At 38.9% G+C, this 16,627-nt stretch overlaps 2 protein-coding genes across 3 annotated transcripts; one reads left to right on the top strand and one right to left on the bottom strand.

Annotated features, from left to right (window-relative positions):
• The first annotated feature begins 615 nt into the window (after positions 1-615).
• Positions 616-12,806, top strand: psen2 (presenilin 2). 2 transcript variants are annotated; one of them, XR_008355689.1, is made up of 12 exons: positions 616-700; positions 3,474-3,622; positions 3,889-4,085; positions 4,185-4,326; positions 6,040-6,107; positions 6,681-6,901; positions 8,228-8,326; positions 8,763-8,816; positions 10,215-10,334; positions 10,410-10,525; positions 10,653-10,867; positions 10,972-12,806. XR_008355689.1 is itself a non-coding variant. In XM_053476471.1 (11 exons), the coding sequence occupies exons 2-11, from the start codon at positions 3,497-3,499 to the stop codon at positions 10,806-10,808; spliced, it is 1,299 nt and encodes a 432-aa protein (XP_053332446.1). In that variant the 5' UTR covers positions 616-700; positions 3,474-3,496; the 3' UTR covers positions 10,809-12,806. The 2 variants fall into 2 exon arrangements, 1 of the variants encoding a protein (XP_053332446.1); XM_053476471.1 differs by having other exon boundaries at positions 10,653-12,806.
• Positions 12,807-13,140: 334 nt separating this feature from the next.
• On the bottom strand, positions 13,141-16,566 carry dpy30 (dpy-30 histone methyltransferase complex regulatory subunit). Its single transcript, XM_053476472.1, has 5 exons — positions 16,385-16,566; positions 16,067-16,107; positions 15,922-15,969; positions 15,687-15,838; positions 13,141-13,350 (listed from the first exon to the last, which is right to left on the bottom strand). The coding sequence occupies exons 1-5, from the start codon at positions 16,392-16,394 to the stop codon at positions 13,278-13,280; spliced, it is 324 nt and encodes a 107-aa protein (XP_053332447.1). The 5' UTR covers positions 16,395-16,566; the 3' UTR covers positions 13,141-13,277.
• Positions 16,567-16,627: the final 61 nt, after the last annotated feature.

The raw sequence follows: 16,627 nt of genomic DNA, 5'->3' as shown, positions 1-16,627 counted from the left end.
TTTTTTAAGTCACATGAAAAAAAAAGATGTTCTATTCTTACCTGCTGCTCATTTGGAGACCTACGCCCATGTGAGCTAAAAACCTTCCATCTACAGTTCTCTGTTCAGCATTCAGCAGTCATTGCATCACAAACTATGTTTCACATTTTTTTTTAATGTCTGCCAGTTTCCAACAAAAAGCAGCTGTATTGTCAAAGAATTAACAGATAAATGTTTGACATTATTGGCCCCCACACAGTTTATTCCATTGTCCAGCCTCATGGGTGTGTTGTTTATATTGCTAATTAATGTATGTTTAAAGTTATATGCTGTTTTCTGGTTACATTATTCTGATTGTACCTGGAAACATAGAAAACTGTTCATAGAAAAAGGTTTATACAGTAAAACGTGTGTGTGATTAACAGCACACTGGTGCCATCTAGTGTTTCATTACCTATATGTACTACGACTTGTACAACAAATTCTGGTCATGTGACGTGTGCGCGTGTGTTTGAGAGCGCCGTGGAGAGCGCGAGACGAGAACGCGCGCGCACACGCCTGCGCGCGCGCGCGTGTGTGTGTTAAAGAGCGTGACTCTTGTCACGTGGTGCGGGGCGATCAGCTGATTGGCGCATCACTTCCTGTTTAGTTCTCCCGGTGCTACGGCTCTCCGTAAACAGACTGATCGCCGCCGCCGCAAACGCAGATTTCTTACATCAACGTAAGTGTGAACGCTCAGTGTTTCCCGGTTTACACCCCGGTGTGTGATTCCTACACGGCTCGTGATGGGCGCAGCGGGTCCCTGGGAAACTTTGTGTCGAGCCCCCGAATGTTTACGATGAGGAAAACATTGTCTCTGTAACTCTCAGACTTACATTATCGAATACTTCCTGTATTCCAGGTCACGTGACCACCCCAGGTAAGTGACCCACCTTTGGGATGAGCGACTGACCAGACTTGGATATGGAGCTCCAGGGCTGGGCGACTCTCATGCTGAACACTGGCGTATTGCGATACATCGAGAAAAAGTTTTGACGACATATCCGGTGGATTTGTTGTACGAGTTCCTTGATCTCAAGAAAATCAAGGATTATATTAAGCATATAAACCTCCAGGGTCCGGGTTCGATTCCCGTCTCTGTGTGTATGGAGTTTGCGTGTTCTCCTTGTGCTTGGTGGGTTTCCACTGGGTACTCCGGTTTCCTCCCACAATCCAAAAACGTGCAGATTATTCTAATCTGTTTTCCCAAAATTGCCTATAGTGTGTGTGTGTGTGTGTGTGTGTGTGTTCCCTGTGATGGATTGGTTCCCCGTCCAGGGTGTACCCCCACCTCGTTGGAATAGGCTGCAGTCTCCCCCATGAACCTGGATATATACAGGATAAAGCGGTGTAGATGAAGAGTGAGTGATCAGACAGTACTCAAAGTTAATGTGTTGGAAGAATAAAACGTGGGCGAGTGTGAGGATCTAAGTGATGTGCCTGACGAGAAGCAAAATCTGATGGTTAGGCAAATGGATCGGGGCTTATGATCAAACAAACAACTGTGGGTTTTTTTGCCCTCGAAAACGGCTTGGATGGGACAAAACCCAGGACTTCAAGTGCGGATATAAGGGCGTTTAAATTTTTTGTGTCTTTTTTTTTTTTTTTTTTGCATCATATTGTCGCTCGGATTTGCTCATGCGCTTTGTTGTCTTTTTGTATAGTACTTGGTGTTGTTTTGTTGTTAATCTGTTTTGTCTTAGTGATCTAGTTAATTTATGTTGTATTTATGTACCTTGGTCCAGGAGGAACACTGTATCGTTTCACTGTGTACTGAACTGTATAGGTTAAAATAACAATAAAAGCCTACTTGACTCGACTTTACATTAGGGCTCCGGAATAGTTTTTTTTTTCCTGAAAACACTTTACCCTGAAGACTGGTTTATTTTGATCAGTGAGAACACGATCGTTCCGGAAGTAGAACAGTGTTTCGAAGCGGCATCAATAAAGCCGCGTGTGTCCTTTAAAATCTCTGTGTGAGCGATGTATGTTCACGCCGATCTCATCCTCTGGCCTACACAGACATAGCTGATACAGTTGGACGATGCCGGTCTGGTATTTTTCAGAAATATCAATAGTATTAGGCATAGTCAATTTCCTTCTTCTTTTATTTTCTTGTGTTTGACGGTGGCTTACAAACCTAATAGATGCACACTACCGCCTGCTGTTAATACGCAAACGAGCACAAAAAAGAAACAGTGCACAAAAAAAACGTTCCTAAGAAAATTTTCTAATGGAGTCCAGGCCTCAAAAGGTCAGGGCGTTTTATTTATTTATTTATTTATTTATTTATTTATTTATTTTTTGCCACAAGTGATGAAGTTGTTTCATTTCTCGATGAAGGTGGATACTGATACCGAGGAGCACTGATATAGTGTTATGGACGAACACAGATACCAATGAGAATGAAAGTGCCGGATATTAATATAGATGAACCCCTAAATAAAAAAAAGTCAGCGCGTAATAAGAGATATGTGCTTAGGGAGGGGACGAGCAAAACGGACTGAGTCTAATTTAGCCTTGGTCTTGTGCCTTGCTGTTTGTTGAGACATTTCTTTCTAAAGAACGGATATTAAATGATAATGTAGATAAACAAGTTTATTATTACAGGCAGGAATCATCCAGAGACCAGTTGTGATCCAATCCTATCGAGATACTCAGGTGCCGAGTCGCTTTGTATTGCGATTCCATATGTATCACGGTTTTATAACCGTGACTTTGTATTAAATTTATATTTAAATTCTAAACAAACTTAGCAAATCATTTGCTTGTATCACACAGGATGCTGTGCTGTGTTGAATACAGGTAGTCTCTGAATGTTTGAGTTATGAATATCTGCAAATACGATTTTAAGGAATTAGTCCGGGAGCACAATGATAGAAAATGCGAAGCTGTCGTGATGGTGAATAATCATAATTTTAGAAAATCCTCAACAAAACAGAGTTCACAGTCCAATGTAGTGGAAATCATCTCTGAGACAACATGGCGTCCGAGATTCCCCTCGTGATTTAAAGGTGGAGAGACATTTGTGTGAGAATAATTTTCTTAGGCGCGGTTACGGTTTTTGGCCACATGATGGCAGTGTAAGTGGACATCTGACAGACGTAGTTAAGGGGATTGTTATGCTTTAAATTTTATATTCGTGTCAAAGGTGTATAAGACTTACTTTGTCAGACTTAAGAACAAATCAGACTTACAAACGTGCTCCCAGAACGGAACTTGTTCGTAAGTTGGGGACGACCTGTATTTATTACCAGCACCACCTGTTGGATGGGGAAAAAAAATTCATATACATAATTTTTATATACATAAGCATTTTGGAGTCAATGTGGCAATGCATTAATTGTATAATTGTATAGATTTTTTCCCCCTTATCTTTATAGTGAAGTTTGTGAGGTAAAAGTCTGTGAAGTCCTGACACCATGAGCTTTAACTTTTTTCCCCTTTGTTTATAGGCTTTTGCAACCACAGGCTGTTCATGATCGCCTCGGAGAGCGACGAGGACTCGTGTAACGAGAGGACGGCGCTCATGAGCTCCGAGAGCCCATGCGTGCAGCCGTATGATCGGCAGCGTGAGCCGCCCCAGGCCCCTGACACCACAAGGGTGAGTGTGAGTGGGGAAAACGACGGGTTTAGAGATCGGAATTGAATTAGGAAAAGAAATTAGTTTGCATATTAAGCGCCTGTTTTCTGTTATTACGATTGTCTTTATTATATTTAAGGCGTACTGTAATATTGTTTTGAGGTAAGTGTAAGATTGTGACATCTTATGAGTGTCAGTAAGTGCTTCAGTAAAACAAAACAAAGTGAAGTTTAGTATTTTTGTAAGAATTGTGTGATGTGATATGATCTTCTCGTTGTTCCTCTCAGCATCGGCCCGTGAGGGTCGCGAGGGCACCAGAACCGAGACGAGATGCCGTCCCCGACGTCGAAGACGAGGAGCTGACGCTAAAGTATGGGGCAAAGCACGTCATTATGCTCTTCATCCCTGTCACGCTTTGCATGGTGGTCGTCGTGGCAACCATCAAATCCGTCAGCTTCTACACGGAGAAAAGCGGCCAGCGCCTGTATGTAACGCAGCGCGTAATATCGAATCATCTGTGTTTTGTTTTGATTTTTACCAATATGTACTGTATGTTTTTGTTTTTTGTTTGTTTCTCTTAAAGGTTCTACACGCCTTTCGCAGAGGACCCGAACACCGTGGGCGATAGGTTGCTGTCGTCGTTTCTCAACACCATCGTGATGATCAGCGTGATCGTGGTCATGACTATCTTCCTAGTGCTGCTCTATAAGTATCGCTGCTACAAGGTGAAGCTCCTCCTCCTTTTTCTCTCCAGCCTCGCTCATGGATTCATATCAAGATTATCGACATCATTAACGTCTGATTGATCTCACGAGTGCTTCTCACAATTTCACCTCAGGTTGCTTTGAACTGAAATGTTAATACATAAATACCCCGATTTCCTCGTCATAATTCATTCTTTTAAATGATTACAGACGATCTTGATTTAAAATTATATATATATATATATATATAGTGTCATTTATACTTAATTTGATTTTATGTGCGTAGTGCTGTTAACAATAGATACAATTCCAAAGCAACTTTAAAAAATTATTTAAAAGCTTTCTTTATCAATTCGATTCATTAAATCAATTCAGATTTTGATTCAAAATTGATTCGGACATAAAAAAAAAATTTTGGTAACTTATTTTTTTTTACAGAAAATAAGCTTTTAAAGAATAGTACCATTACACTTTTACCATTTTAGTATTGCTTCTTCTTCTTTTTGAGTTTTCGTGTGGTAGGTGTAATACCGCCACCTACTGTACTGGAGTGTGGAGTGTTTAAAAAAAACTGTTCACTGCTTTGTGTGACATTTGACAATTAAACAGTCAAGTTTAGTTTCAGTTTCAGTGTTTATTAGATATTGTTTAGTAATATTAATGCTTCAGAACCTGCTTGATACAAATCAGACAGTAAGCATCAGTGCTGTTGATTTGAATCAAATTGAAAATGGAATTGATAGTCTAGCTCTGATTCACATCTCTACTAATGTAAGTATAAATAAAAACTCTTTTGTAACTTTTATTATTATAGTCAAAGGGTGCCACTGTCTAAACAGGAAGTTCGAAAGCTATTTCTGATCGCTTTACCGTAACCCCTCATCAGGTGAAGGTCCACTTTTGGTCAGTGCCAGTATCGGTACGTTTTTACCATTGAATTAGTGTGCCTTTAATGCCATGGTGGTGTAGTGGTTAGCACTGTGGCCTTGCACCTTCAGGGTGGTGGGCTGGATTCCCGCCGAAGGGTCTGCATGTGTGTATGGAGTTAGCATGTTCTCCCCATGCTTAGTGGGTTTTCTCCGGCAGTCCAAAGACATGCAGGTTAGGCTGTAATTGGTGTTCCTTAATTGCTTATAGTGTGTGAGTGTGTGCATGTGTGTGCCTTGAGATAAATTGGAACCCTGTCCAGGAAATAGCCCACCTCGTACAATACAGTAAGTCACCTGGGATAGACTCCAGGCTCCCTTCGACCCTGAATACAGGATAAAACAGAATAGATGCCGAATAAATCCCAAAAAGTTTTTGTAACATATACGATACATTTTTGGAAAACTAGATAGGCTCTTTTAAAAAAATTTAAATTAAGTGTAATTAAAAAAAAAAGTACATTTAGAATTTCCAAATATTTCAGTGAGTACCTTATGAAGTCGATTGTTATAATTTTTCTGTTAAATATGTATTTGTTTTAAATGCTTTTAATATCATAAACAGGGGGGGAACAGGTGGAACCACATCCTGAAGGAGAGAAACTGTTGTAATCGCAGTATTTGACAATAAAACACTATCTTAAAAAAAGTTAAAGAAAAATAATGCAGCTCTGTTCGCTGTGTATCGCTTTAACACAATGGTTATGATTAACAGCTTATGTAAAGTCCAGTGCTTATCAGACCTCATGAGTAAAGTCTATATCACTGTAATCTGACTGGTGTGTGTGTGTGTGTTTTCTGTTGCCAGTTTATCCACGGCTGGCTGATGCTGTCCTCCCTGATGCTGCTCTTCTGGTTTAGTTACATGTATCTGGAGTAAGTCACACCACAACTGTTCCTACAAAGTAACACGGTGTATTTAAGGATTCATTTAACTACAATGTTCAAGATCATGAACACATCTTGTGTGTATGATATCTTCAGCATGTTTGCTTTTACAAATATTCGTCTGTTGTTGATCTTACGAACAGGGCAAGTTTCCGTTTAAAGTCTGAAACGGCTTCTAGACCTAACGTCGTTTCGTGGACACTAAAGTCAAACTGTGTTCCTCAAATTTGCCTTGTGGTGAATCTGATTAGATTACATTCAGACATGTAAATAAGCTCCGCCCTCTTGTTGAAATATCTTCTTGTTTTATTTTTAAAGTGCAGAAAATAAATCACATTCATATCTGTTTCTGTAGTTGTAGTTCTCCATGCAGGCACCAGAGGTCTTCAATCATTACACACCGCCCCTTTAAAGTGTTTTTTTAAGTTTGGTTTAGATTCCTGACTTGAGAATTTAGAAGCGTAATTTTAAAAAGCATAAATTTTTCCAGCTGCTAAAGTGTACCTACCCTTCCTGTGCCGTACCACTGATTCGATCGTAGCTTTTCTCCTTCATCCACAGGGAGGTGTTCAGGACGTACAACGTGGCTATGGACTACCCGACGGTGGCCATGATCATCTGGAACTTCGGGGCAGTGGGGATGGTCTGTATCCACTGGAAAGGGCCTCTACAGTTGCAACAGGCGTACCTGATCATGGTCAGCGCCCTGATGGCTCTCATCTTCATCAAGTACCTGCCTGAGTGGACCGCCTGGGTCATCCTCGGCGGCATCTCTATTTACGGTGAGGGTGGTAGCGTCTGCGCTGTTTCTAGCACAAAACTACGAACTCTTAGCTAGCACAATGCAGCCGAATGCTAAACTTAGACGGTCTCGATTTGCAGCTCTGACAGTCGCGCGGCTACAAATCAAAGGCTTATATTTATGTTCAATATTTTGACATGCAGTACTCGGTTGCCCATTAATCATATTTTATTTGACTGTAACTCTTTTACTCCTTTAAGGACCTTGTTTTACACTGTTGACACAGTTTTTAAGCAAGTAAATCCAAATATGGTTTTAAAATTCTTAGAAAAAATACATTTTAAACATCTTATCTAGTTCTTGAATAACAAAAATGCTTTCCGCCGTAAATAAATATCCGTGGAAGCTGGCATGGCGTTAAGAAAGATGTTCAATATTTGTATTTATATATTTTTTGGGTAATACAGGGGTACGTCTGCATACGAACACCTTGCTTTATGTTTTTTTTTTTTACCTTAAGAACAAAAATTTTGCAAGAAATTTGCTTTGGCATGCGAGGCATTTTCGGCATACAAGTGGCTGAGTGCGTACATCCGGTTGTGCTTAAATCCGGTAGCCAATAAAACGTGTTTGGGTTAGTGCAAAGCCAAGTGAACCGAGTTCACATATGTTTTCTTTTTTTTTTGTGCAAGATTTTGTGCCGAGAGGAAGTTAAGAGAGGTTAAATGTTTATTTATTTTTATACAGTAAGCCCTCTGACTTTTGTTCGTAAGTCGGATTCGTTTGTAAGTCTCACCCCATCTTACCTACGCAGAGTCAGGGCGGTTCCCCACGTTTTGCCAGAGTGATTATGTTTCCAATCTTTACATGCTAAGAATTTAACTTGTGCCTAACACCGAGTCTCACTGTGTATCAAACCGCGTAGGAGAGATAGGGGTGTTATACACCTTTGACACAAATATACAATGTAAAGCCTCAAGCAGCTTTGCTGTTTTGTTTCCCATTATACTCTCGTAAAACTGCGCCTACAAATTGCGACCAGAATTCCGGTGACGTAGCAGGGTCAGCTGACCTCGTTTAAAGGCAGCCTCTTTTGATTGTTTTTATATGCAAAAATACAATTATGGTGTTGGAAATTAATGATATCGGTAATATTTTTTGGGTGGTTGGAATGGATTATCTGCATTTTGTGTTATTTCCTATGAGAAAATGCTCTTCGCAATACGAAATCTTGCTCTAAGACCTTGTCTCCGGAATGATTTAAATCGAGGTACCGCTGTACTCATTTTTTAGAATGTATCTTGTTGCTTCAGAACTGATCCTCATGGTGAAGTGGTAAAGTTATATTATGTTGTATTTGCTGCAGATCTGGTAGCTGTACTGTGCCCTAAAGGTCCTCTGAGGATGCTGGTGGAGACTGCGCAGGAGAGGAACGAGCCCATCTTCCCCGCTCTCATCTACTCGTGTAATTCCACACACTGATGAGGAACACACTCGGCTCACAATCTAGTGCAAAAAACTTCACTCAGACATCAGTCCATGATCATTATTATTTTTTATATATAATTATTTGAATTCAATATTGAGAGACGACTCAGTGCTCAGAGGGACGAGGCGTTGTTTTTAGAAAACAGCCCAGATATTCACTGCTAAGAGCCAAGCTGTTAAGTAATCAGGTGATTATGAATGGAGTTACTACTAGTTTTTGGCCTGCGTGAGGAATGTGTTTTAGCTCCGAACATGTGACTAGTCTGACTCGGACGCCAAAAGCAACACGCTGCTGCAGCTTATCTGATTTCTTACAGCACCTAAGAAAAATCGTACTTTACAAAAGCTCTGGTTAATCACACTGTTACAACATTTAAAAAAATCATGAACAAAAGAATGTCTTCTATCCTCAGCTGCTATGGTGTGGATGGTGGGAATGGCCAGTCCGTCATCTGTCTCTAATGAGGGTGAGTGTGTGTGTGTGCGTGTGTGTGTGCTACGACACTGCAGACTCCAGAAGTTATAAACTAAAAGCTGTGTTAAAGTTAAAGTATTATGTGCTTGCTTCAACTCTCTCAGTCTCTCGTTATTATAAAGTTTTTTCGACAGAATAACATTCAACATCTTGTTACTCACTGAAGACCCAAACTAGACTAATTCATCATATTTTAGCTTATCACATCTTGGCTTAAGTCTTGTTTCTTACTTAAGCTGTTTTTTTGAATCCCTAACATTATGATCATAGCTCTCATTTTTACAGGTGACATTTAAATTTGACATTTAATTTGTCAACATAATAGACTACTTACTTGGAATATATTTTAAAAAATAATGAATTATTAATAAAAATGGAATATAGAGAGGTATTAACTTAAAATAATGATAATAAGTTGAAATAATCAGATCTTAAAAGAATTGCTTATTAAAGGTGAAATAGTCAGATATTAAGTAAAAAAATTTGTTAAGTTAAAAAATATATAAATTTGAAATAAAGAGATATTAATCTAGAAACTGACAAATTAATAATGGAATGTTAAGTTAAAGTTAGTTGTTAAATGTTAACAAACTTTAAATAGAACAATTTTTTTATTAAAATGAAATGATTTTACTCATTAAAGGTAAAATTATAAGATATTACATAAAATATAAGCTGTCAATTTGAAATAGAATTTTAGAAAGTTTAGATATAGACATTTATTTTTATTAATATAAAGATAAAAAAAGGTGTTAAGGTAAAATAATTACGTAAATTTAATAAAAAACTTAACATATTTTACTTTTAACTCAACATATTTTTAGGTTAAATCAGATAGTTAAAATAACTTTATAATGTCTTATCTAATTTTAACTTAAGTAATTATTTTCACTTAACATGTTCAGATATTAAGGTAAAAAGTTATTGAGATATACTAAGTTCAAGTAATATGTTAAGTTAAAATAATAACTTCTGTTAAAATTAGGTAGTTACAATAAGATGTTTAGTTAATATAATGAGATGTTATTGTGTAGAAAAAAAATAAGTTGATGAATATTAGGTTAAAATATAGAGATATTGATTTAAAGTCATAAAATTAAGATTATGATCTTGTTTGATTAATAATCGTAAGGTTTAAATAATATGTTTAAAAAAAAAAACCTGAAGTCAAAAAAATAAACTAAGATGTTAAGTTAAAGTAAACCGTTATGTTAAAATGAAAAGAAATGCTACGTAAAAAAATATATTAAGAAAATATTCTGTATTATTCTGAATATAAATTTGAAAACTTCCATCAGTTTGTCCCTAATGAGACAGTGGTGAGGCAAAACTTCCTGACACACACACATGACACACTATATTAAATCTGTTGCTTGCGTATGTTCCTCAGATGAGGAATTGCTACATGACGAGGACGGGGCTTTGGAAAGGGGAGGGGCGGAGCCTGAGAGCGAGGCGCTGCGTGGGCAGAGCAGGAGCCAGTCTATAGACGAGGACCTGGAGGAGGACCGTAAGTGAGATTTAAGTTTGATTCTTAAATTAATTTAAGACTAATGTAACGTTAGTCTTGTATACGTGTGTGTAGGGGGTGTGAAGCTGGGGTTAGGAGACTTCATCTTCTACAGTGTTCTGGTTGGGAAAGCAGCAGCCACGGGTGGAGACTGGAACACCACGCTCGCCTGCTTCGTCGCCATCCTTATCGTGAGTAACACCTAACGCCATGTACATATATGTTGTTCTGCAAGAAGTGTCTGTGTGTGTGTGTGTGTGTGTGTGTGTGTGTGTGGTTGCTCCACTTGTCCCTCTCTCTCTCTCTTTGTCTCTGCAGGGTCTGTGTCTGACTCTGCTGCTGCTGGCCATCTTTAAGAAAGCTCTCCCGGCTCTGCCCATCTCCATCACGTTCGGCCTCGTCTTCTACTTCACCACCGACAACCTTGTGCAGCCGTTCATGGACAGCCTGGCAGCTCATCAGTACTACATCTGATCCCGGAGACTCACCGCCATCGCCGCCAAGCCATAACCACACAACCAGCGCCTGCCAATGTGAGAATATACCTACTTTTCATTTACCTTCTGAGGCAGGACCTGCAGAGATTTCTTTCTCTCTCTCTCTCTCTCTCTTTTTTTTTTTTTTTTTTTGTAATAAGAAAAAGAAGAACCCCCGATCTGCGATCAGATCTTGCCATTTGTATTCGGATCCATCCCTGGATATGAGAAGCAACACTTGACCCTGGATCAGATGATGTTGAAGCTCGGTGTGGGGTGTTTCAGCTCAGAGCTTTCTGCCTGGGCTTCCCAGATTTATTATTTTTTATTATTATTTTGAAGTATCATATTGCAAAAAGGTTTTGTGGTTAAGAAACCATGTCAAAAAACATAAGCTAAAAAAGATTTATTAATGAAGGATTAAAGTTTTAAACGCCACAAAAACAAACCAAACCAAAAAAAAAACAAGCTGCTAATTTCTTCAGCTGTTTTTTGTTTTGTTTTTGTTTGTTTGTTTGTTTTTGTTAAGGAATGAATCCTTGTTTGCATAGAGCCAGATTCGAAGAATATACTTTAAAAAAATTAACACACAGACTTCATTTCCACTTCTCCACAAATATGCTAGTCGCCGGTTGGTTTCGCGACAGAGCTACTGTACGAGGCTAACGTAGCCCAGAACCTGAAGGACGTGTACAGCTAAATGTTTAGCATCGTCCAGTCGTTTATAAGCACTAAACAAACCTTTTTTTCGTAATCCTTATTTTGAAAGTGGTTACACTCCGATGAAGTATCTTATACGAGTTAATAATAACTGTGATCCACTAGAGTATTAAAAATACAAACCCTACTACTTCTTATTTTTTATCATTATTATTATTATTAATCCTGATTAACTCAGCACCTCTACATATAAAAGTGATTATTCCTGAATGTGATTGCAGCATTCATCCCAAAAAGCGCTTGAAGCCATTTGAGATGCTAGCTCGCTAGCTACACCTAGGTTTGTACGTCTGAAGTAAAAGTAAGTAACATTCAGTCAGGTTAGTCGGCTAATCGGCTACGTTACATCAAAATGCCGGGTTGTTTAAATTTTTTATTGTACACATTATTTAACGTGTCCCTGAGTGTGTTTTTGTTTTGTTTTTTCACTGCGCTCATTTTAGGTGTTTAAATTGTTTTTAAAATGACTAACTTTTTTATTATTATTATTATTATTAAACATTGACCATGAAGAAATCCCACATTTATCAATATAATTAATGTTTGTGTAAGAGAGATGACCAATATATAACACTTAGCTAAAACCCGATGAGGTAAAGTTATAACAAGCTCAGGCTTTATGGCTAGCTCACTTTACAAGCCATGTTGTGTTTTTTTCTTTTCCACATTTATTCATTCATTAGAGTTCACATTTATAATTACACGTGACTTTTTTTTCTGAGAGTAATTTTTACTCTTTGTTTCTTTAGAAATGTCTAAAGCTGATATTTAAACAAAACTGAGACCTACAGAAAATGTACTTTTAAGTCACAATACTATGAATCCCAGGCAATTTGATTTAGAGTACAAGTCCTCGCTTTGTTTTCTTCTTCCCTTATATTATTACATACTAGAGTTTACCAGCAGATCCTGATGGCCGCGTGTCCCTGCGGTCAACTTGCGGCCGCTCGTTCCTTACTTTTAATTCTGCCTTCCGTATGCGCTGCCTACTGCTACGTGACTACAACGCCTGTGACATGCTCACGGTATGACATAAAAAGTTGATGACGACGCTGCCAACTGTTACACGCCTGCGTGACAGACACCGATGGTATGAGGGAGTAAAAAGTTATCGTTCATCCTCATGTTTTATCCTGATAGGCAGATAGTTTTTACATTACAATCGGTCTAATTAAACACTGAATGTTGTCAAGCGTCCATAGAAGACGTTACGTTAAAGCAGCTACAAACCATCGTTCCCTCAGCAGCTTCTGATCTCGTTTCTTTTATTATTTTTTTTAAATGTGAAATGTTATTTCTTTTTTCCTGCCTTCTCTTGCTACCTGAATGAAATCCTGAAGTGTTTCAGGTTGAAACGCGCATGGGACGATAAAGGCGGCACTCCCGGACTCGTGCGTTTGTCTGCGCAGAGTGTCTTTCTATACCGAAGAGGAACATACACACCTGTTTTCTAGTTTCCTTCTTGTGGGTGTATGTATGTATGTGTGTGTTTACACATAACCTGAAGTTTGTTTGTTGTTTGGAAGTGAAGTTTTGTGAGAATAAAAGTATACACAAGCCAACCAACTGAACAATAAATTATTAAACCAAAATAAAACTGAAGCTCTGTGTTGTGATTCTGCTGTAACATTTTTAATCAAGTGTCAAAAAAAGAAGAAGAAAAAAAAAAAACTAAAAAACATTTCAGGGGGGAAACAGTTGAACAGTTGGGTTGGGTTTCAATCAGCAGCTTCGTCGATACTTCAGCCTAACCCCGGTCCTCGAACTGAGACTTGTTCTTTAGGAGGAACGTGGCTAAAAACTCGATTGGGTTCGGAGGCCTGAGAAAAGAAAAACAGGAAGGGAAAAGATTTGGTTAGTGAGCGACTGTTAAACTACACACAGAAACGAGTGCTGCGTTGTTTTTTTTTTTACATAAAGGAAACCAAAAAAAGAACACAACGCCTTCTAAAGTTCTTTTAGAACACAACGGATGTGCTTTTTACTTCTCGGCTGTTGTATTATAATAAACACAGCGAGCGAGAGAGAAAGAGCGCTCAGTAACAAAGGACGACGTTTTAAACACATCTCCAGTTTGCAACCTGACAACCAAATCCCCTCCCCATTCTGTCCCTAACACTGAACCCCCTCCCCTTTAGACCTAGGACTCAGCCCTTTCCTTCCTGAAGCCCCGCCCCTTTTCCTTCCAGGCAACCAATGACTTGCCTCCGTTCTTTCCCAGCACCTCATCCCATGTGACACACCCACTTTCCTTCCCTATAACACGCACTGTTCTTTCCTTCTCCTCTTACTTCCTCAAACACGGTTCTGTCACGATCAAAGATGATATCTTCATATTAAAAAAATAATTTATAAATTAATGTTATGTTCTAATCTGAGAACTTATCTCTGATCTCTTCCATTTAAGAATCATTCCTCCAGCCACAGGAACGAACATGCAAATTAATCCAAGTATGATGTGATCTGGAGACTTGGTTATTACTGCCACCTTCTGGTCTCGATCTCCCTCGTCTTCCTTTAAGTATAAATAGTCCTGTCACTCTTAAGAAGCTCATCACATACTTTCTACATTGTTTTCCTGTTTTACAGTGGATGGCGTCCAGTAAGTTCTTTGACCGCCACCTCTCGGTCTCACTCTTCCTCATCTTCCCAGCCTTTTATATTAAGTTTTCCACTCTAGTCTTTCTTTAAAAAAAAAAAAAAAGAAAAGTTATTTAATGCCGGCTTTTCTGATCAGTGATGTTCGTCCAGCGTTAAATAACATTGTTTTTTTATTTATGTGCACGCTCTGCGACACATTCCCACAAGAAGTAAAGTACGGCTGACGGTAACACTCAGGCTGATGAAATGTCACCATATTTTTGATTGGGCAGTCTCCAACCAATGAAATGGCTCCATAAATAGGACTCTTTTTGTTTACTTTCCTAGTAGTGACACAAACAAGCGAACAATTTAGACCTCAGTTTTTAGACAATGTGATAAAAATAATAATTATTTGGACACATCTTTATAGACTGAACCTGTCCTTGATGACTTTCTTGCAACCCATGGTGCTCTGCCTTCACTAAATCTTGCAACAAAAAAACAAAACATAAAATTTGTGAACTCGTTTCACCTGGCTTTCCGCTGTTGTTTTAAGCGGCTCCCGGTTCTCCTCGCAACTTAACTTCCATTTGATTCGGTTTATTCGTCGTTCGTATGCCTCAAGTGCTTCTTGCTAATTTTCAGTTAAGGTGAAAATTTAAGGGTGTGCGAAATTTCATATTGTGAAACGCATTTTTCCATAGGAAATAATGTAAGTTCAGATAATCTGTTCCAGCCGACCGAAAAATATTACCAATTTCCAACACTATAATCATATTTTTGCATATAAAAACTAAACATTTAGAAAAGACCTGTAAATAAAATAAACAAACATTAAACCTTACTTAATCTTAATTTATAAATTCTCTTGGCACCGGCTGCTTTAAAAACCAAACTGAAAGCGGCTCCCTTTTCTTCTTGCTACCGTTCTTGCTAACATTCTTGAAACCCATGGTGATACGTCCTTACTGAATCTTGCACAAAATGCAAATAATTAGGGATGCATCGAAATTTCGGCCGCCGAAAATTTTCGGCCGAAATAGCATTATCGGTTGGCGCAAGAAAGCGCCGAAAATAAAAGCCGAAATTGTCGCCACGCCTCTCCCATCCTCCCATCTCGTTCGCGCTGTCATTACGCATCAAACACGGAGTATGTCGGCGGTTTGGAAGCATTTCAAAGTTTCAGATGAGGACAGCAAAGTTGCAATATGCAACCTTTTTTTTAATACAAACAAAAAGAAAATATTTTAAACATTTAAACAACGTTTTTTAATGAAGCCATTTTCGGTTTCGGTATCGGCCCAGAAATTTCATTTTGGTGCATCCCTACAAATAATATAATAATTGCTTGGCTTTCCACTGGCACCTCGTATGGACGCTCGTATGCAGAGTTAAAGTTCTTGCAAAACTTAGTTCTTAAAGTGAAAATTGAGAAGGGAGGGCATTCGTATGGATGAATTCTCAAATCAGGAGATGTTGATTAATCGAATCTATATCAGCTCATTTGTTTATCTTATTTTAATAAAAAATAAAAAAATAAAAAAAAAACATTGGACGTGGACATGAAACGCACCGTTCCTTGGCGAGCACCGAGAGGCCCTGGAGCAGGATGGGCACCACCGTCTGGTCCAGGTACGCCCGCGTGGGGAGGGTCTGTAGCGTCTGGAGATCCACCTTCTGTTTGGGCACTTTGTCAGCGTTCGCCTTCTCACTCTCCACTATTCTCTGCGCGCACACACACACATGCAAAGAGTGTTAAAATTATTTACACCACAGACTTAAAGAATTCACTTTGGGTTAATAAACACCTGGATGTTCTCCGTCAGCCCGTACTCTGCATGGGGATTCTCTGCAACCTGAAACACACACAATGCCAGAAGGCAAAAGTGATGGGTTGAGTGATAAAAAGTTTTGGCACCCCATAAGATTCTATATTGCTGGAGTGTAACTCACAGGAGTGTGTCCTTCCATGCTCTGGTCTGCATCTGTGTGATCTGGAAACACACAAAAGAAAATAAGTGCAATAATAAAACGTCAGATTTCATCTAACAGTTACCGCTCAATGGCGGAATTCAATGGGCTAGGTTAGCACACTTAGCTAACCAGCTAACGTCTACGTCAGCAAGCTAACTGTACATTTAAAAAACTCGCGAACAAATCTTGAGCCCAACCATATTTCTTATTTCTTACTAACTCTGAAAAAGAACTTATTTTTTCTTTCCTTTGTGTATAAACCAACCCCCGGGAGACGGGGACACACTTAAGACTTACCGTCCGCCATGTTTGTTGTTGGTTTCTACGCAAACATTTCCTACGCGCCGAATCAAGGCAAGACCTTTACGCACTTTACGTAGCTTTGCCCTACGGCTACAATGTGAAATCTCGCGGGATATGCGAAACCGATCTGTTCGTTTCAAAGGCGTCTGAGATCTCGTGAGATTTGATGCGAAAATACAGTCAAGACCTTCTAGACATGGCCGATTGGGCATGCCAACGTTTTGTTTCCGCATCTAT

Source organism: Clarias gariepinus, chromosome 18, assembly GCF_024256425.1.
Source record: "Clarias gariepinus isolate MV-2021 ecotype Netherlands chromosome 18, CGAR_prim_01v2, whole genome shotgun sequence".
NCBI lineage: Eukaryota > Metazoa > Chordata > Actinopteri > Siluriformes > Clariidae > Clarias > Clarias gariepinus.
Note: the sequence above shows the minus strand (reverse complement) of the source record. Positions and strands in the feature narration are given on the sequence as shown.